Source organism: Chiloscyllium plagiosum, unplaced genomic scaffold, assembly GCF_004010195.1.
Source record: "Chiloscyllium plagiosum isolate BGI_BamShark_2017 unplaced genomic scaffold, ASM401019v2 scaf_10801, whole genome shotgun sequence".
Classification (NCBI taxonomy): domain Eukaryota; kingdom Metazoa; phylum Chordata; class Chondrichthyes; order Orectolobiformes; family Hemiscylliidae; genus Chiloscyllium; species Chiloscyllium plagiosum.
Window position 1 is genome coordinate 1,044 of NW_025211822.1, and position 16,458 is coordinate 17,501.

General features: G+C 41.6%; 1 protein-coding gene across 1 annotated transcript; it reads right to left on the bottom strand.

Annotated features, from left to right (window-relative positions):
- Nucleotides 1–424: 424 nt before the first annotated feature.
- si:dkey-154b15.1 lies at nucleotides 425–15,950 on the bottom strand. The gene is made up of 4 exons (XM_043685716.1): nucleotides 15,637–15,950; nucleotides 9,828–10,030; nucleotides 4,470–4,579; nucleotides 425–2,949 (listed from the first exon to the last, which is right to left on the bottom strand). The coding sequence occupies exons 1-4, from the start codon at nucleotides 15,672–15,674 to the stop codon at nucleotides 1,894–1,896; spliced, it is 1,407 nt and encodes a 468-aa protein (XP_043541651.1). The 5' UTR covers nucleotides 15,675–15,950; the 3' UTR covers nucleotides 425–1,893.
- Between the last annotated feature and the right edge of the window lie 508 nt (nucleotides 15,951–16,458).

The following is a 16,458-nucleotide window of genomic DNA, read 5'->3' on the forward strand; positions in this document are numbered from 1 at the left end:
TTCGATTCCAACCTCAGGCAACTGACTGTGTGGAGTTTCCACATTATCCCTGTGTTTGCGTGGGTTTCGTCCAGGGTCCGGTTTTCTGCCACAGTCCAAAGATGTGCAGGTCAGGTGAATTGGCCGTGTTAAATCACCCATAATGCTAGGTGCATTAGTCAGAGGCAAATGGGTCTAGGTAGTGTGGACTTGTTGGGCTGAAGGGCCTGTTCCCACACTGTAGGGAATCTAATCTAATGTTATGACACACAATCATGTTAGGGGTTGAGGGTGGCTTGAACCTGGATCTTCTGGCCTAAGACACCTGACTCATTTCTTCACAGCACCTTTCGGTAAGGCCAGATGGATCCGTCATTTCAGGTCTTCAGTGAATTAATTCTTACAGTTAGGTTTTTATGATAACATGGCTGTGCCATGGTCAATCTATGAAAATCAAAGCCAAAAACATTTATTTTTAAACATTTGTACTTAAACTCTAAAACTACTATAGTGAGACTTGAACTTGTGCTTTTTATACTATTGGTTAATTAACTTAACCATTGCACTTTATCCTGTAGCACCCCAATCGAGTCATTGCTGCAGGATAAAGGGCCATAGGAAACAAACCGATTAAAGGCAGCTGCAGGACAGATATTTTAAAGTAATTTTTCAACCAGGCTCATCAACCAGGACAGATAATTTGAGGCAAGTGAGTCTTTTTTTATTTCTTCATGGGAATTAGTTGAGCAAGCATTGGTCACTGAAAATAGCCCAAGCAAGCCACTCTGATCAGAGAGCAGTTAAGAGTCCAACACATTACTGTTGGTCTGGAGTCAGATTTATGGTGAGGACGGCAGAATTCATTCTCTATAAAGGGACAATCAACCACGTTTCTGTGGTAATCATTAGACTAACTTTTAATTCCAGGCATTTTAAGAAATTCATTCAAATTTCATTATTTGCTCTGGTGGGATTCAAATCCATATCCCCAGAGTATTAACCAGGGGCTCTGAATTACCAGCCCAGTTACATTCCAACCACACCACTGCCTCTTCAAACTGACTCAGGAGTTTTTAAAAGTGATAATTAAATATTGTAATGATTGGGAGTTGGGGAAAACATAGCCTTCAACATCCATTAACCATTATTTTGAGGGTTCCACCCAATAGTACTGAGCCTGGTGCACTTTGTAGGGTCAGCAAAAGTAAACATTATTTTAGATAATCTTTGCATTTATATATCATGTTTGACAACGTCAGGAGATCCAAAATACTTTACAACAATGAAGTACTTATAAAGGCGTAGACACTGCTGTAATCTACAAAGGAACACAGATCCCTCCCTTAAGAGAAAATAAATGGATGCATCAAATTTTCATTTTCTGCTTCCGTATCCCAATTTGAAGTTCCTTTGTTGAGGGGAAATGAAGCACCAAGAATAAACGTGTGGGATGGTAGAGATTTATTCCTGTGGGATGGTAGACATTTAATCTTGTGGGATGGTAGATATTTAATCCTGTTTTTCCTCTGTTGTTACCTCTATAAAAATGAGGTCCACAATTTGGAGTCAGCTTTTGACAGTCTGCTGGGGATTCTGAATTCTTTGGTCTTTGAGCCTTGAGATGTCCAATTGTTTTAATGAATCTTGTGCATCAATGTCACTTGGAGACTTTGTCTTTCTGCTCTCTGGTGAAGAACGTTGCTTTTGACAGGTATAACCTGGACTGGGTTTTCTTGAAAGGATCTTAGTTTGATTACTGGTTTGTGGCCTGAGTTTGACTGGTAGTTTTGATTGATGAGAGGTTGGCATTTGAGTCATCCAATGTATTTCCTTGCAAGTTAGAGAACATAAAGATTTGCTATTGATGTGTCCTTCTGACCTATTCAATTACCTCCGTCACTGTCATGGCCCAGTTTAGACCAAAGAACCATTCCCCAAAATATATTGCTTCATGTTATAACTCTCATCTGATGGTCCCACCACAGTTACAGTGTGATCACTTATTTCCAACAGAACTTCCACTGATTTGGAACTAAGTCTCTTGCACCTATGCAGGATCTCCTCCTTGTCGGAATTCCTTGAAGTTAAATCTATATGATTGATCCTTAGCTGCTGTTGTATTTCCTGAATTTGTGTACAAATTTCTGACTTGGCTTCAGATAGATTTCTTTGGGAATTGTGTGCTGGCCTTTTTGGGTATAAGGATATCTCACACAGCTCATCAAAACAAACTGTTTTAATGTTTGCGGAATACTTTGTTAGAAACTGTTGAAGGCAATTGCTGTTAAAAGCCTGCAGGTATTTGAAGGTCCATTTATCAACCATAAAGCTTATATGAGAAGCAAAAGAACTGTTTGAAGAATGAGATGAAAATGAATTCAGGCTACTAGTATCCATTTTAGAAATGGAACCGTTTTCCACAGCAGAAGTACTCATATACTTCATTGCTTCTTGAGGGTCATGAATGCTCCTCTTGATATATGAAGCAGTGTCTTCTTTGTTATTGGAACTGGCAACTGGCAGAGAAGATGGAGAAGCAACCAAAGGCATTGGGGAATTATCGCTTTTATTAGAAGAAAATTCTGGCTCAGAGGATCTTGAGTGGATATTTGAGGCATACTGGCTGGTACTATAATCTTCTTCACTGGATGCTGATGAATCAGAGCCACTATCAGGGGAACTTGGTTGCCTGTATTTTCTGAAAGTCCCAGATTGTAAAAATTCCTCATTTCTTTCACACCTCTTTTTGTTGGCTGAGTGACTTTGGCTGGAGACTGCATGTGCTGGCTGAGGCAAAATCAAGTCCCTAAGATCTGTCCGAAGTTTTACTAAAGAAGGGAAAGAACCTTTGATCTCCACAATGCAGCCTTGGGAACGTATAACTTGAAAATCATGCCTAAAGATTAATTGATGAGCCTTCCTTTCTGAAAAGCAGCTTGTGTCCAGTTTTGTTGTCACAAACAGCATCACCTATTAGGTTAAAAACAAATGTCTAATTAGCACTATATATACTTTAATTGCCTCCCTTTCTGCTATTTTGCCCTCAATTACACCTTGCAGGTGAAATGCCAGTTTGCCTGCACTCATCCAACTTAATATATTATAATTACCACCCACAGTGCAGTCTCTACTTTGGGGAGACAAAGCACAGATTGGGTGAATATTCAGTGAACACCGATCCCAAATTTCCAGTTGTTGTCGTCTTTGGCCTCCCACAATGTTCCAGATACTCAACAGTAGACGTTTTGGACTGATGACTATAATATGTGAAAAGATACTCCTTTAAAACAAGGAACTATGGAAGGCGTTGCAGTTTTAAAAAAAATTCATCAGAACTCATTGTGAGTTATATCCATAATATGGCCCCATTCAAGCAGTGGGGGAGAATTCCAGGTGGCTATGTGTGTGTTCAGGGTAGTTTTATCCAGTCAAAGACTTTTGATTGATATTTCAACGAGGACCAGTTATTTGTAATCAGAAATATTCAGCATAGCAACAAGTTTTTGACTTATTCTTGGGTGAGTGGCTACAGCTTTCTGTTTGGAGAATAAAGTAGAAGCATCTAGATTGTGAAAGAACAAGTGCCTAAATTTCTCTTTCTTTTGTGAGTGGAGAAGTAAAAGAAAATTCTCAGCACCTAACACTCTCTCTCTCGGTGCAAAATCCTTTCTTGAGAAAGAAAAGAGGATGAACCACTTTAAGAGACCCTGAAAGAATCAGTAAATGGAAGATTTAAAATCAATTTGTCCACAACCACACATCCTTATCAAAGAATCAAAAGTGAATTAACAGAAAACAACTCATTAATGCCTAAAATCCAAACTGGTGCTAGAATGGTACATCACTAATTTTTATGTTCCTTCCCACCCTCATAATATTTGTGTCTGGTTTGTCTGTGTGTGTCTGTTTGTACTTACATAGGACTTTTTAAAAAGGGGGTAAGGTTTGAGTTATTTAATTGCAAGTTAGCAATTTATTGTTCTTTTTTGCTGTTAAACTGTTTGATGGTAATTAATAGGTGATTATCTTGAAAATGATAAAAAATCTGCTATGTCTATTCTTATAACCGGAACTAGACTATTAGATAAAATTGGGCAATTTGATAGTTTAATCAAATTTTCACATTCATAACAGCTCCAGAATAGTGGGGCTTGATTTCCTGCACATTACCTGAGTGACCCATGACACAATAGAAGCACTTTATCTTTGATTAGGCTTTTAACAGCCTTGAAGGTCTCAATACTCATTTTTACAATTTAGTTACTGACTGTTTTCTCATTGGCATTGATTCCACTGGACTCATTCCTGATAACTACTGATCCTATCGTCACTTGCCTTGCACTATTGTCCCTTGTTTGTAAATTATTCTTTACAATGCTGATAATAAGTGCCAGATGGAATGTGTACAAGCAATAGTGGGCTGCCCATCTGATGACTTAAAATTATCTCCATTTTTCACAGGTTTTAAATTTCTCCCTCAAAACATATACCTGTTCATCATCAGCATCGCACGGTTCTTTTTCAACTTCCCGTACTTCCAATTTGTATTTCTTATTGTCAAATGTAAATACATGTTCTCTTTTAAGGACGTTGTTTGCATCTGTAAGAAATAAATCATTTTAAGAAACACAAAATTGCAGATTGGAGTGGATCCCATTATCTCCTAGATAGGCTAAGACCCAACTGTGTAACTGTTATAGCAGCTCTGCAGGCTACTTGCAGTAAGATTAGAATTTAAATATATTTATCTAAATATGGAGTCAAGAGGAGTAGGAGTGAGAATGTGATTTAGGCCATTCAGCCCTAACATTATCTCCGTCATTCAATAAGATCTGATTACTTCACATTCCTGCCTGTCCCCAATAACCTTTCAACTCACCTTGCTTATTCACCCACTTGTTATCAGGAATCTATCTAACTCTGCCTTAAAAATCAAGAGTGTGATGACAAGCGTTCAGAGGCATTATATATTCCTGTTAGATTGAAGGGTAAGGGTGGTAAGATTAAGGAACAATGCGCAAATATTGAGGTTCTAATCAAGAACAAAAGAGAATCTTATTTCAGATACAGATAACTTGGTTCAATTAAATTTCTTTATCAATTAAAGAGTGTAGGGGCATGCTTAAGAAAGAAATCAGGAAGGCAATAGGGGATATGAGATAGCATATGAGAGAAGGTTAAGGATAATCCAAAAAGAGATTCTACAAATACATTAAGAGTAATCAGATAACTAGTGAAAGAGTAGAGCCTCTTAAAGACCAAGATGGTCTTGTTTGTGTTGAACCCCAGGAGATGGGAGAAAATCTAAATAAATATTTCACGTCAGTTTATATTTGAGGAAAGAAATGGTATTGAGAGAATGCAGAGAAATAAACTTTAATGTTTTAAGAACAGTTCACATTACAGAAGAGGAAGTTCAGGAGGTCTTAGAGAATTGAAAAGTGGATAAATCTCCTGAAATTAATCCAATGTATTCTAGAACATTGTGGGAAGTAAGGGAGGAAATTACAAGACCCCTTGCAGAAATATTTGCATCATCTATAACTATGGATGAGGTGCCTGATGACTGGAAGGTGGCTAATGTTGTACCTTTGTTTAAGAAAGGTTGTAAGGAGAAACTAGGGAACTATAGACCTGTGAGTCTGACTTCAGTTGTGGGTAAATTGTTGGAGGTGATTATAAAAGATAGAATTTATGGACATTTGGAGAGGCAAAAAGTGACAGTCAGTATTGTTTTGTGCTAGGAAAATCATGTCTCACAAACTTGACTTTATTTTTTGAGGAAGGTACCAAAAAGATCGACGATGGCACAGCAGTAGACGTTATTTATTTAGATTTTAGTAAAGCTTTTGACTAGGTTCTGCATGGTAGACTAATTAGTAAAGTTAGGTCACATGGGATTCAGCGTGAGCTTGCCAATTGGATACATAATTGACTTAACAGTAAGAGAGAGAGAGAATAATGGTGGAGAGTTGCTTTTCGGCCTGGAGGACTGTGACCATTGGTGTTCCACAGGGATCTGTTCTGGGTGTTCTCTTGTTTGTCATTTTATTTAAATCATTTTTATGAGAACATAGAAGACACGGTTAGTAGGTTTGCAGACGACACCAAAATAGGTGGCATGTAGACAGTGAAGAAGGTTTTCTAAAATTACAAAGGGTTCTTGATCAAAGTCTTTTCCCTGGGGTGGGGGAGTCCAGAACTAGAGGGCATAGGCTTAGGGTGAGAAGGGAAAAATATAAAAGAGATCTAAGGGGCAACTTTTTCACGCAGGGGGTGGTATGTGTATGGAATGAGCTTCCAGAGGCAGTGGTGGAGGCTGGCACAATTGCAACATTTAAAAGTCATTTGGATGGGTATATGAATAGGAAGGGTTTGGAGGGATATGAGCCGGGTGCTGGCAAGTGGGACTAGATTGGGTTGGAATATCTGGTCAGCATGGAGGTTGGACTGAAGGGTCTATTTCCATACTATACATCTCTATGACTCTATGACTCTAAAAGTGTCAATAGCTGGAAAATGGCAGATGATGTTCAATCTGAATAAATGTGAGGTATTGCATTTTGGTCCAACATACAAGGGTAATGTTGTTGAACAGAGAGACCTAGGAGTGCCAATAAATAATTATTTGAAGTTTGTGTCACATATAGACAGGGTGGTTAAAAAGGCTTTTGGAACACTTACCTTCATTGCTCAGTCCTTTGAGTACAGGAGTTGGAAGCCATTTTGAGGTTGTTCAGGACATTAGTGAGGCCTCTTCTGGTCACTCCATTATAGGAATGATTTAATTAAGCTGGAGAGGGTTCAGAAGAGAGATACCAGGATATGGCTGGGTTTAGAGGGTTTCAGTTATAAAGAAAGGCTAGATACGCTGTGACCTTTTTCACTGGAGCTAGGAGGTTGACAGGTGACCTGATAGAAGTTTATAAAATAATGAGATGCACAGATAGAATTTTAAAGAAAGGCTGGACAGCTGGGACTTTTTTCACTGGAGCATAGGAGGTTGACAGACGACCTGATAAGGTTTTTAAGTAATGAGAGTATAGATAGAATTAATGGTAGTTGTTTCTCCCTAGTATGGGGCATTTCAAGATGAAGGGGCGCATTTTTAAAAAAGACACTAAGAAAACTTGTTTACACAGAAGGTAATTCGCGTGTGGAATGAACTTCTTGAGGAAGTCGTGGATGCGGAGACAACTACAACATTTAAAAGACATTTGGATGGATACATCAATAGGAAAGATTTGAAGAGATATGGACCAGGAGCAGGCAGGTGGGACTAACTTTGTTTGGGATTATATTCAGCATGGACTGGTTGTACTGAAGCGTCTATTTACGTGCTGTTTGACCTTATGACTCCACAACTCTGCTTTCACTCCCCTATCCATCCTTATGATCCTTTGTGAGAAAAAAATATCCTCCTTACCTCTACATTAAATGGAAAACTCTTTTCAAAAGTGTTACATTCAGTTTTAGATTGATCCACAAGTGTGAGTACCCTTTCCATGTCTACCCTATCAAGATCCCTTAGGTCCCTTGATGTTTCAATCAACTCTACACGCAACTTGAAACAAATGTTAAAGTTCTACAAAAAGAGGAAATTTGAAAACAAGGAACCACAGGTCAGTTAGTCTGCAGCCATTGATAAAGTTCTGAAATATATTATTCAGGAATGCACTTAGAAAATCATAGGTATAATCAGGCTGTAGAGATGCTGGTGTTGGACTGGGATGGACAAAGTTAAAAATCACACAACACCAGGTTATAGTCCAATAAGTTTATTTGAAAGCCTGTACTTTCAAATAAACCTGTTGGACAATATCCTAATGCTGTGTGATTTTTAATGTAGTCTAATCAGACAGAATCAACACAGTTTTACGAAAGGGAAATAGTGTTTGACAAATTTATTACATTTTTTGAGGATGTAGTTCAAATTAGACAAAGGGAACCAGCAGATATGGAAAAAGTGGAAAATACATGGAATACTTCCAAACATATTCAATAAAGTGCCACTTAGAATGTTGTTGTTGTTCAAGATAAAATCTGACACAACATATTAATACGAACAGAAGATCAGTTCTTGAACATGAAGCAGAAAATAGGGAAAAATGAGGTATTTTCACATTGGAAAGCTGTAACTTGTGGAGTGCTCTAAGAATTAGTGCTGTAGCATCATCTATTCACAATCTGTATTAATAGCTCAGATTAGCAGGCTGACAGTAATGTTTCTAAGTTTTCTAACAATAAAGAGCCAAGTGGGAATGTAACTTGTGAGATGGAATGGAAGCTGCAGGGAGATATAAACTACTTCAGTCAATGGGCAACAAGACTGCAGGTGGAATATATTGTGGGGAAGTGTGAGGTTATTCACTTTAACAGTAAGAATAGAAAAACAGGATTTTTTTTTTAAAAAGAGAGGTTACATTTATAACTGTTGACATTGGAAAGTTAACAGCAAATGCAGCAAGCAGTTAGGAAGCTAGTGTGATGGCCTTTGTTGCAAGGGGATTAGCTACATGAATAAGGAAGTATTCCTACAAATGTAGATGGCGAGACCACATTTGGAATACTGTCCAAGTTTTGGTTTCTATATATCAAGAAGGACATTTTTTTGAGGCAGCAGAGAAAAGATTTACTAGATTGTTCCCTTGGATGAAACAGTTCCCCCTGTGATAACAGATTGAAAAAATTGGGCTTATATTCTCTGGAGTTTGGAAGACCGGACGGAGATCTTATTGAAAATGTATAAGATTCTGAAGGGGCTCAACAGGATAGTTAGTGTTTATTTCCCTTGGCCAAGACATTTTGGACACAAATTCAGGATAAGAGGAAATATAAAGCTTGATGACTCAATTTTCCCTCATGCAATATAATCACAAATCGGTCTGGGGAGGCTTTGTTGTACTTTCACAAAGGCAAATATATTCTTTCATTGGTAGTGAGTTCAAAGATGCGCACAGTAATTCAGACAAGGTTTCACCAAGGCCTGATAGTAAGACAATATGCTAATTTGAAGAATTATTACAGGATAGAGCGTGTAGGGCTCATCATGTTACCGCTGGCTTTCTAAGCATTTTGACTTAGTGCCAAACTCCTACCTTTTCTCTAAAACCCTGCACATTGTTTCTATTTAAATGATCATTAAATGCTCTCTTCAATGTCCCAATGAAACTGGCTCCACATTGCTACCAGGCAGTGAATTCCAAACATGGACTACTCTCCTTGTGAGAAAGATTTTTCTCACCTTGCATTTGCTTTTTTTGCAAAGCACTTAGAAACGGTGACCTCTGATTCTTGATCTTTTTACATGCAGGAATAGTTTCTTTCAATTTAGAGGTCCCTCTGTCCCGACCCCATATGATGTTGTAAACATTGATCAAATCTCCTACCCAAGCAGGAGAATCCAATTTCTCCAACCTATCCTCATAACTGAGGTGTCCCATCCGTGGGATCATTCTCATAAACCTCTCCTGCACTCTTTCCAATGAATTCACATCCTTCCTACAGTGTGGCACAAGAACTGTCGACAATATTCCAGCTGAGATCCTATAGAGATCCAGCATTACCTCCCTGCTCTTATACTGTAATCTCTATTCATTTTTAAAAACAATAAACTTAAAATGCAATTTTCCTTGCTAACTATCTGTACGGTTACATTTTGAGTCTTACGTGCAAGAACATTCATATCCTTCTGAACACTGGGGCTGATGAAACCCTTGACCAGTATCTGTAAAAGGTCAACTGCCTTTCCCCTGCTCTGTAGCATGCCCTCCCCAATTCAGGCTTCTGTACCAGCCCAAAAACCCCAATATCATCACCCCACTGCAGCAATCACCGAGCTCAATTACCTTCCTCCTTCTCAAAAATGACATAAGCGCAGCCTTTAACACCGGTTGAATATTCCACGTCCAATACCTCACCCCCTCCATTGCTCGACTTCTGGAAATAAATGGTCAGTTTATCCAGCAGACGTTTCACAGAAACATTTTCAGGAACATTCAGGACTTGAATTTTCTTTGGGTGTTGCGGCATTGTTTCTGGGTTCCCGAGCCTGTGGAAACAAATCTTTATATAAACTGAAATTTATTTTGACTTCCTGTATGTCATTCCAAATGATACCAAAGTAAAGGAGGAGTGTTTGAATGTAACTAGCTGTTTCAGTATGGAATGTAGGGTCTCAAAGGATGATGGAAATAGTAAGACTGACTTAAGGCAGTGACTGTGCAGGTTCACTGCTGTGTCAGTTAGCAGTGTGGGTTTCTTTCTCTTTCACTGTCTTCTGCACAGGCCATGTGCTACCTTCGTCTGTTCCTCTCCCTTTTCAAAGTGCCGTTGTGAAAGGTCATCAACCTGAAACATTAACTTTTCTTCTCTCTTTTTATAGATGCTGCTTGACCTAAAAATTTCCAGCATTTTCTGTTTACATTTCAGATTTCCAGCACCTACAGTAATTTTATTTTTCCATAGACATCCAATGTAAATCACTTCTGTCACGTTATATTTAGAAGCTCTGGCCACTAGATGTCACTGCACCATTCTCAAAATGCTTGCTTTTATTCAATGTTTTCTTTTTCAATTACAACGTTTGGCCGAAACTTCTTCAGCTTGTCATTAAATGTTTCCAGTAACATTTTCGTTCCATTGGCCGCTTCTAAAAACTTCAGACTTGATTTGCTGTAGCTGAAGAGCATGTGCGTGTGAATGTTCACAATTTCCTTAAATGTACAAGTATTATTTAAGCCAGCTGACTAATCAACAGCCTCATTCACAGTCTCCACCAAAATCTGTGCATTTGCTTTCCAAAGTTCTATGAGGTGACAAATTCCAAAAGCTTCATTCATGTGAAATTCATTAAAAGTATTCTACTCCTCCAAACACCACATTGACTGCAGGTGAGAGGCACATGTCGCAATTCCTCCTTTCACAAGTCAGGGGAATCAAATATCATCTAGGACTGGGAAAACAAGTACTGCAGGCTCACCACTGATGACCGATATTTAGTCATAGGGATAGGATATTGTGGAATCTCTTCCTCTAGTGAGTTGGTATGGGTAACGAATGAAAGTGAAAATTGCAAGGCACATGTCAACATCCTTGGAGTTAGCATTGACTAGAAACTGAATTGGGCATGTCATAACAAGACCATGGCCACAAGGGCAGGTCACAAACTAGGGGAATTCTGTGGTGAGTAACTCACTCCTGTCTCTCCAGTGTCTGTCCACCATCTGTAGGTGATTGTGGAGCTGGAAAAGCATCCGAGGGGCAGGAGAATCAATGTTTCTGGCATAAACCATTCATTACGAATGAGGCTTGTGGGCCAGGGGGCTGAGTGATAAATGGGAGGGAGGGTGGGGTTGGGGGGAAGATAGCTGAGAATGCGATAGGAGGATGAAGTGGGGAAAAAAGTGATAGGTTGGAGAAGATAGATGGGAAAGGTGATGGACAGGTCAGGAGGGTGGTGCTGAGTTGGATGCTTGGGTCTGGAATAATGTGGGGGGATGGGAAATGAGGAAACTGGTGAAATCCACATTTATCCTGTGTGGTTGCAGGGTCCCAAGGTGGAATATCTCGTGTTCTTCCTCCAGGCGTCGGGTGGTTAGAGTTTGGCGATGGAGGGGGCCTAGGACCTGCATGTCCTTGGCAGAGTGGGAGGGGGAGTTGAAGTGTTCAGCCACAGGACGGTGAGGTTGGTTAGTGCTGGTGTCCCAGAGATCTGAAACAATCCGCAAGTTGATGTCCTGTCTCCCTCTGTCCACCATCTACAAGGAACGTGATGGATTGCCTGGATGGGTGAATTCCATCAATATTCAAGGACCATTCAGCATAAAAGTAGCCCGTTTGATTTGTACCTCATCCACCACCTTCATCCATCCTGTTGCAGTGGTACCACTGTGTGCCATCTCCAAGATGCACTGCAGTAACTCACCAAAGTTCCAGCATCAGCACCTACCACAGAGTAGGATAAGGGCAGCAGCTACATGGGAATACCTCCACCTCCAAGCTATACAACATCCTGATAGGGAAATATATCACTGTTCTTTCATGGTCACTGGTCAAAGTCCTGAAAAATTCTGAAACTCCTTCTACACCATAAGGACTGCGGCAGTTCAAGAAGGCAGCTCACCACCACCTTCACCAGGCATGAGCAATAAATGCTGGTCCAGCCAGTGCCACCCACATCCTGGGAGTGAAGAAAAGAAAGTGTGCTGAAAGACTGAAGAATGCTTAGAAGTGGATTTTCTTTTTCTTTCTTCTTCTACCTGGAAGTGTTATCACACACAACTGAATGATGTGCCCTCCACAAAGTCACTGGGACTTTATTTTTTTTAAACTGATAATGACTATCAGTAAAACACCCCTGTAGTCAATTGAATATTTATAAGTAAAACCCATTGTGGGCCTTGCCAACCATCAAAGTGAAAGGGGGCCATAGGGAGAGCAGGAAGGAACTAAATCAAAATGGAGTTGGAGGGGGAAATAAAGCACTGATTCTCCAAAGCCTGTTCTACACGTACAAGGCATAAGTCAGGTTTGTGATGGAATACTCCCCACTTTCCTGGATGAGTGCAGTTCCAACAACACTCAAGGAGCTTGACACCACATCCACAAACATCATGGGAGCAGATACATGGGAACACCATCACCTGCAAGTTTCTCTCCTGACTTGGCAACATCTTGCTATTCCTTCACTGTCGCTGGATCAATATCTTAGAAGTCCTTCCCTAACGGCATTGTGGGCCCACCGATCGCATGTGGACTGCAGTGGTTCAAGAAGGCAACACAATACCACCTTCTCAAGGGCAACTAGGGACAAGCAATAAATGCTGACCCAGCCAGTGATACCCACATCCATGAGTGAATAAAATGAAACATTTGTGCAGAGGGCTTGCATCCAAATTGTTGATGAAAGTCAGTTCTGAATAGGCAATCTGTACTGCAAAGGGTATGGAGTGAGAGTAAGCCATGTGACACCATATGCTTACAGCAAATGTTATCAACCTGAAACTTGCTGTAGATGAGTTTGATGGAAGCAGGCACAATCATTGGTTTCAAAAAGAAATTGGATGTGCATTTCAAGAAGCAGAGCTACAGAGGCGGAACAGGAAATGTAATCGACGGGGCTGCTCTACAGAGAGACAGCACAGATGTGATTGGCAAATGGCCTCCTACTATACCCTAATAAAACCATAAGAAGTAGGAGCAAAGTAGGCCATTCAGCCCATCGAGTCTGTTCTGACATTCAATGAGATCACTGCTGATTTGATAATGCTCAATTTCACTTTCCTGCATTTTATTTATAAGCCTTGATTCTCTTACTGATTATGAATGTCTACCTCAGTCTTGAATATATGTAATGACCCAGCCTCAACTGCCCTCTGTGGTAAAGAATTCCACAGATTCACTACCCTCAGAGAAGAAATTCCTGCTTATCTTGGTCTGAAATGCGTGACCCCAATATTCTGGGATTATGACCCTCTTGTCCAAGGCTCTCCCAAAAGGGAAGGCAGCATCCGAGGAGCGGGAGAATTGACGTTTCAGGCAAGAGCCTTTCATCAGGAATGAGGCTTGTCAGCTGAGGGGGTGGAGAGATAAATGGGAGGCGGGGGTGGGGCTGGGGGAAAGGTAGCTGAGAGCATGATTGTAGATGGAGGTGGGGATAATACTGATAGGTCAGAGAAGAGGGTGGAGTGGATAGGTGGGAAGGAAGATTGACAGGTCATGAGGGCAGTGCCGAGTTGGAAGGTTGGAACTGGAAATAAAGGGGGGGGGGGGATGAGGAAACTGGTGAAGTCCACATTCGTGCCATGGGGTTGAAAAGTCCTGAGGTGGAAGATGAGGCATTCTTCCTCCAGGCGTTGGGTGGTAAAGGTTTGGCGAGGAGGAGGCCGAGGACCTGCATGTCCTTGGTGGAGTGGCAGGGGAATTGAAGTGTTTGGCCACAGGGCAGTGGGGTTGGTTTGTGCGGGTGTCCTGGAGATGTTCTCTGAAGTGTTCTGCGAGAAGGCATCCTGTCTCCCCAATGTAGAGGGGGCCGCACCAGGAGCAATGATACAGTAAATGACTTGTGTGGAAACGCAGGCGAAAGTTTGATGGATGTGGAAGGCTCCTTTGGGGCCTTGGTCAGAGGTGAGGAGGGAGGTGTGGGCGCAGGTTTTGCAATTCCTGTGGTGTCAGGGGAAGGTGTTGGGAGGGGTTGGTGGGTGTTGGACCTGACAAGAGAGTTGTGGAGAGAACGGTCTTTACGGAAAGCAGATAGAGATGGGAATGGAAATATATCTCTGGTGGTGGGGTCTGTTTGTAGGTGGCGGAAATGGTGGCAGAAATGGTGGAGATTGGTGCGATGTATACAGAGGTTGGTGGGGTGGAAGGTGAGGACCGGGGGGGGTGTTCTGTCCTTGTTGGGGTCGGAGGGGTGGGGTTTGAAAGTGGAGGTGCGGAAAGTGGATGAGATGCACTGGAGGGCATCATCAACCACGCGGGGGAAAATTATGGATTTTGAAGAAGGAAGCCATCTGGTGTGTTCTGTGATGGAACTGGTCCTCCTGGGAGATGTAGCAGAGGCAGAGGAATTGGAAATAAGGGACAGCGTTTTTTTCTGTGGTGGAACTGGTCCTCCTGGGAGCAGATGCTGTGGAATTGGGATCCAGCGGCACAGGAATTGGCACCCCCTCAGCTCACAAGCCTATTTCTGATGAAGGTCTCTTGCCTAACCCCTTGTTGATTCTCCTGCTCTTCGGATGCTGCCTGACCTGCTGTGCTTTTCCAGCGTCACACTCCAGACTCTGATCTCCAGCACCTGCAGGCCTCACTTTCTCCCAAAAGGGGAAATAATCTTTCCACATCCCCTGTGGAAAATCCCTAAGATAGAAATCTTTTACGTTTCAGTAAGGTAACCTCTCATTCTTCTAAATTCCAACAAGAATGGGCCCAACCCTCTCAATCTCTCCTCATAACGCAGTCTCTCCACATCCAAGCGAATTTTCTCTGGGCTGTCTCCAATGCCTGTATATCTTTCCTTAGATAAGGGGCCCAAAGCTGTTTACATATTCCAGAACGGGTCTAACTCTATTGTCCCACTCATTTGGTCACACTGCCCCTCCCCCGCTCCTAATTTTGTGTTGCTAACATCTCCACTTCCTTTTGAAAGTGATTATTGATTCTGTTTCCCCTAAGCCACTTGCAGGAGGTGTGCTCCAGATTTAAAACTAAAATTCTGCTTCGCTCCTCCTCAATTGTCTAACAAATATTTTTCATTGACTTTGCGCGGTGCAAAATCGAGACTTGAATCTGCTGTGCTGGTAAACTCGGCCTTATCACCTTCAGTTCCACCTTCCCCAATCCCTGGAGAGGAATTCATAAAACCCTTGAGATTCAGGAGGATCCACTGACAGAGTGACTTTGGGAGCGCCCTAATCCCCTCAAAAACTGAACATTAGCTTTATGTCTGCTTTGGACTGACCGACGCAAGAAGCTTGACCCTCGTTTGGTTTTCCTGCTCGACTCAGTTTCTTAATAACGAGTAGAAACTGAAAACACTGGGAAGACTCGAAATATTTAACAGCGTGCGCAGTTTCCTTGTTCAGAAACAGTGTCCGTTACAGTGACAGCTCCGGAGGAACAGGGGATTTCCAATAGATCCCCCCCTCTACCTCTTACCTCTCCGGGGCAATGGGCTTCACTTGGTGTCGTTTCATGCTAAAGTCTCCCTGAATTGGTGAGCGAGTGCTCCCTTTCTGAACTGCGTCTCCAGCCGGGGAAAATGAAAGTGAAATCAAGTTGAGGAAAATATTTCAGCTGCCTGCTCTCTCCAATAGCCCCTGCTTTTTGGATCCACCTCCCTCTCTCAGCTGCCTCTGTTAGTGTCGGATTTGTCCCAGTCACTAAAAATATCCCAGCACAGACGGAATTTTTAAAAAAGTGTCAGCAAATGGTTTCTCTGTCCTTTGACCTCCACGTTCCCTCCCCCAAATCCGAGTCGTTTCTCAACCCCATCAACAGCACAGCACGAAAGAGACGGTTCGGCCCGTCTTCCCTGTGGTAGCTGAGTGATCAAGCTTTTCAATTATCACAATCTGCTTTATCCATGATGTTGTATCTAATTTTCCTTTGATGTATTTGTCCGATTTGAAAGTTGCTACTGAATCTGTTTCTACTCCTCTTACAGGTAGTTCACTCCCTGCTTGTCACCTCTTGCTCTTTAAACTATCACATTAAATTTGTGTCTTCTGATCATTAGTCACTGGAATCCGTTTCTTCCTACGCACTCTTGATATTTTTAATCTATCAAGGAACAGATCAAGTGGGACTTGAACTTGGGCCTTGTGGGAGAGGTTGGGACTATTTCGCTCTTTCAAAACTATTCCTGGAATCGAATGCTTGCATTAACTCTTGCCTTGATCTTCCGTAGTGATTGGAACCAGGGCCAGATGGATCTCATTGACTATGAGACCCTTGATTGGGAGGTTGTTAACCTGGGTC

Coding starts and splice junctions, on each gene's coding strand:
- si:dkey-154b15.1 (XM_043685716.1), bottom strand. CDS start 15,674: ATGAAACGACACCAAGTGAAGCCCATTGCCCCGGAGAG. Junction 10,031..15,636: donor AAGCCCATTGCCCCGGAGAG/GTAAGAGGTAGA, acceptor TTGTTTCCACAG/GCTCGGGAACCCAGAAACAA. Junction 4,580..9,827: donor CATTTTTGAGAAGGAGGAAG/GTAATTGAGCTC, acceptor TATTTCTTACAG/ATGCAAACAACGTCCTTAAA.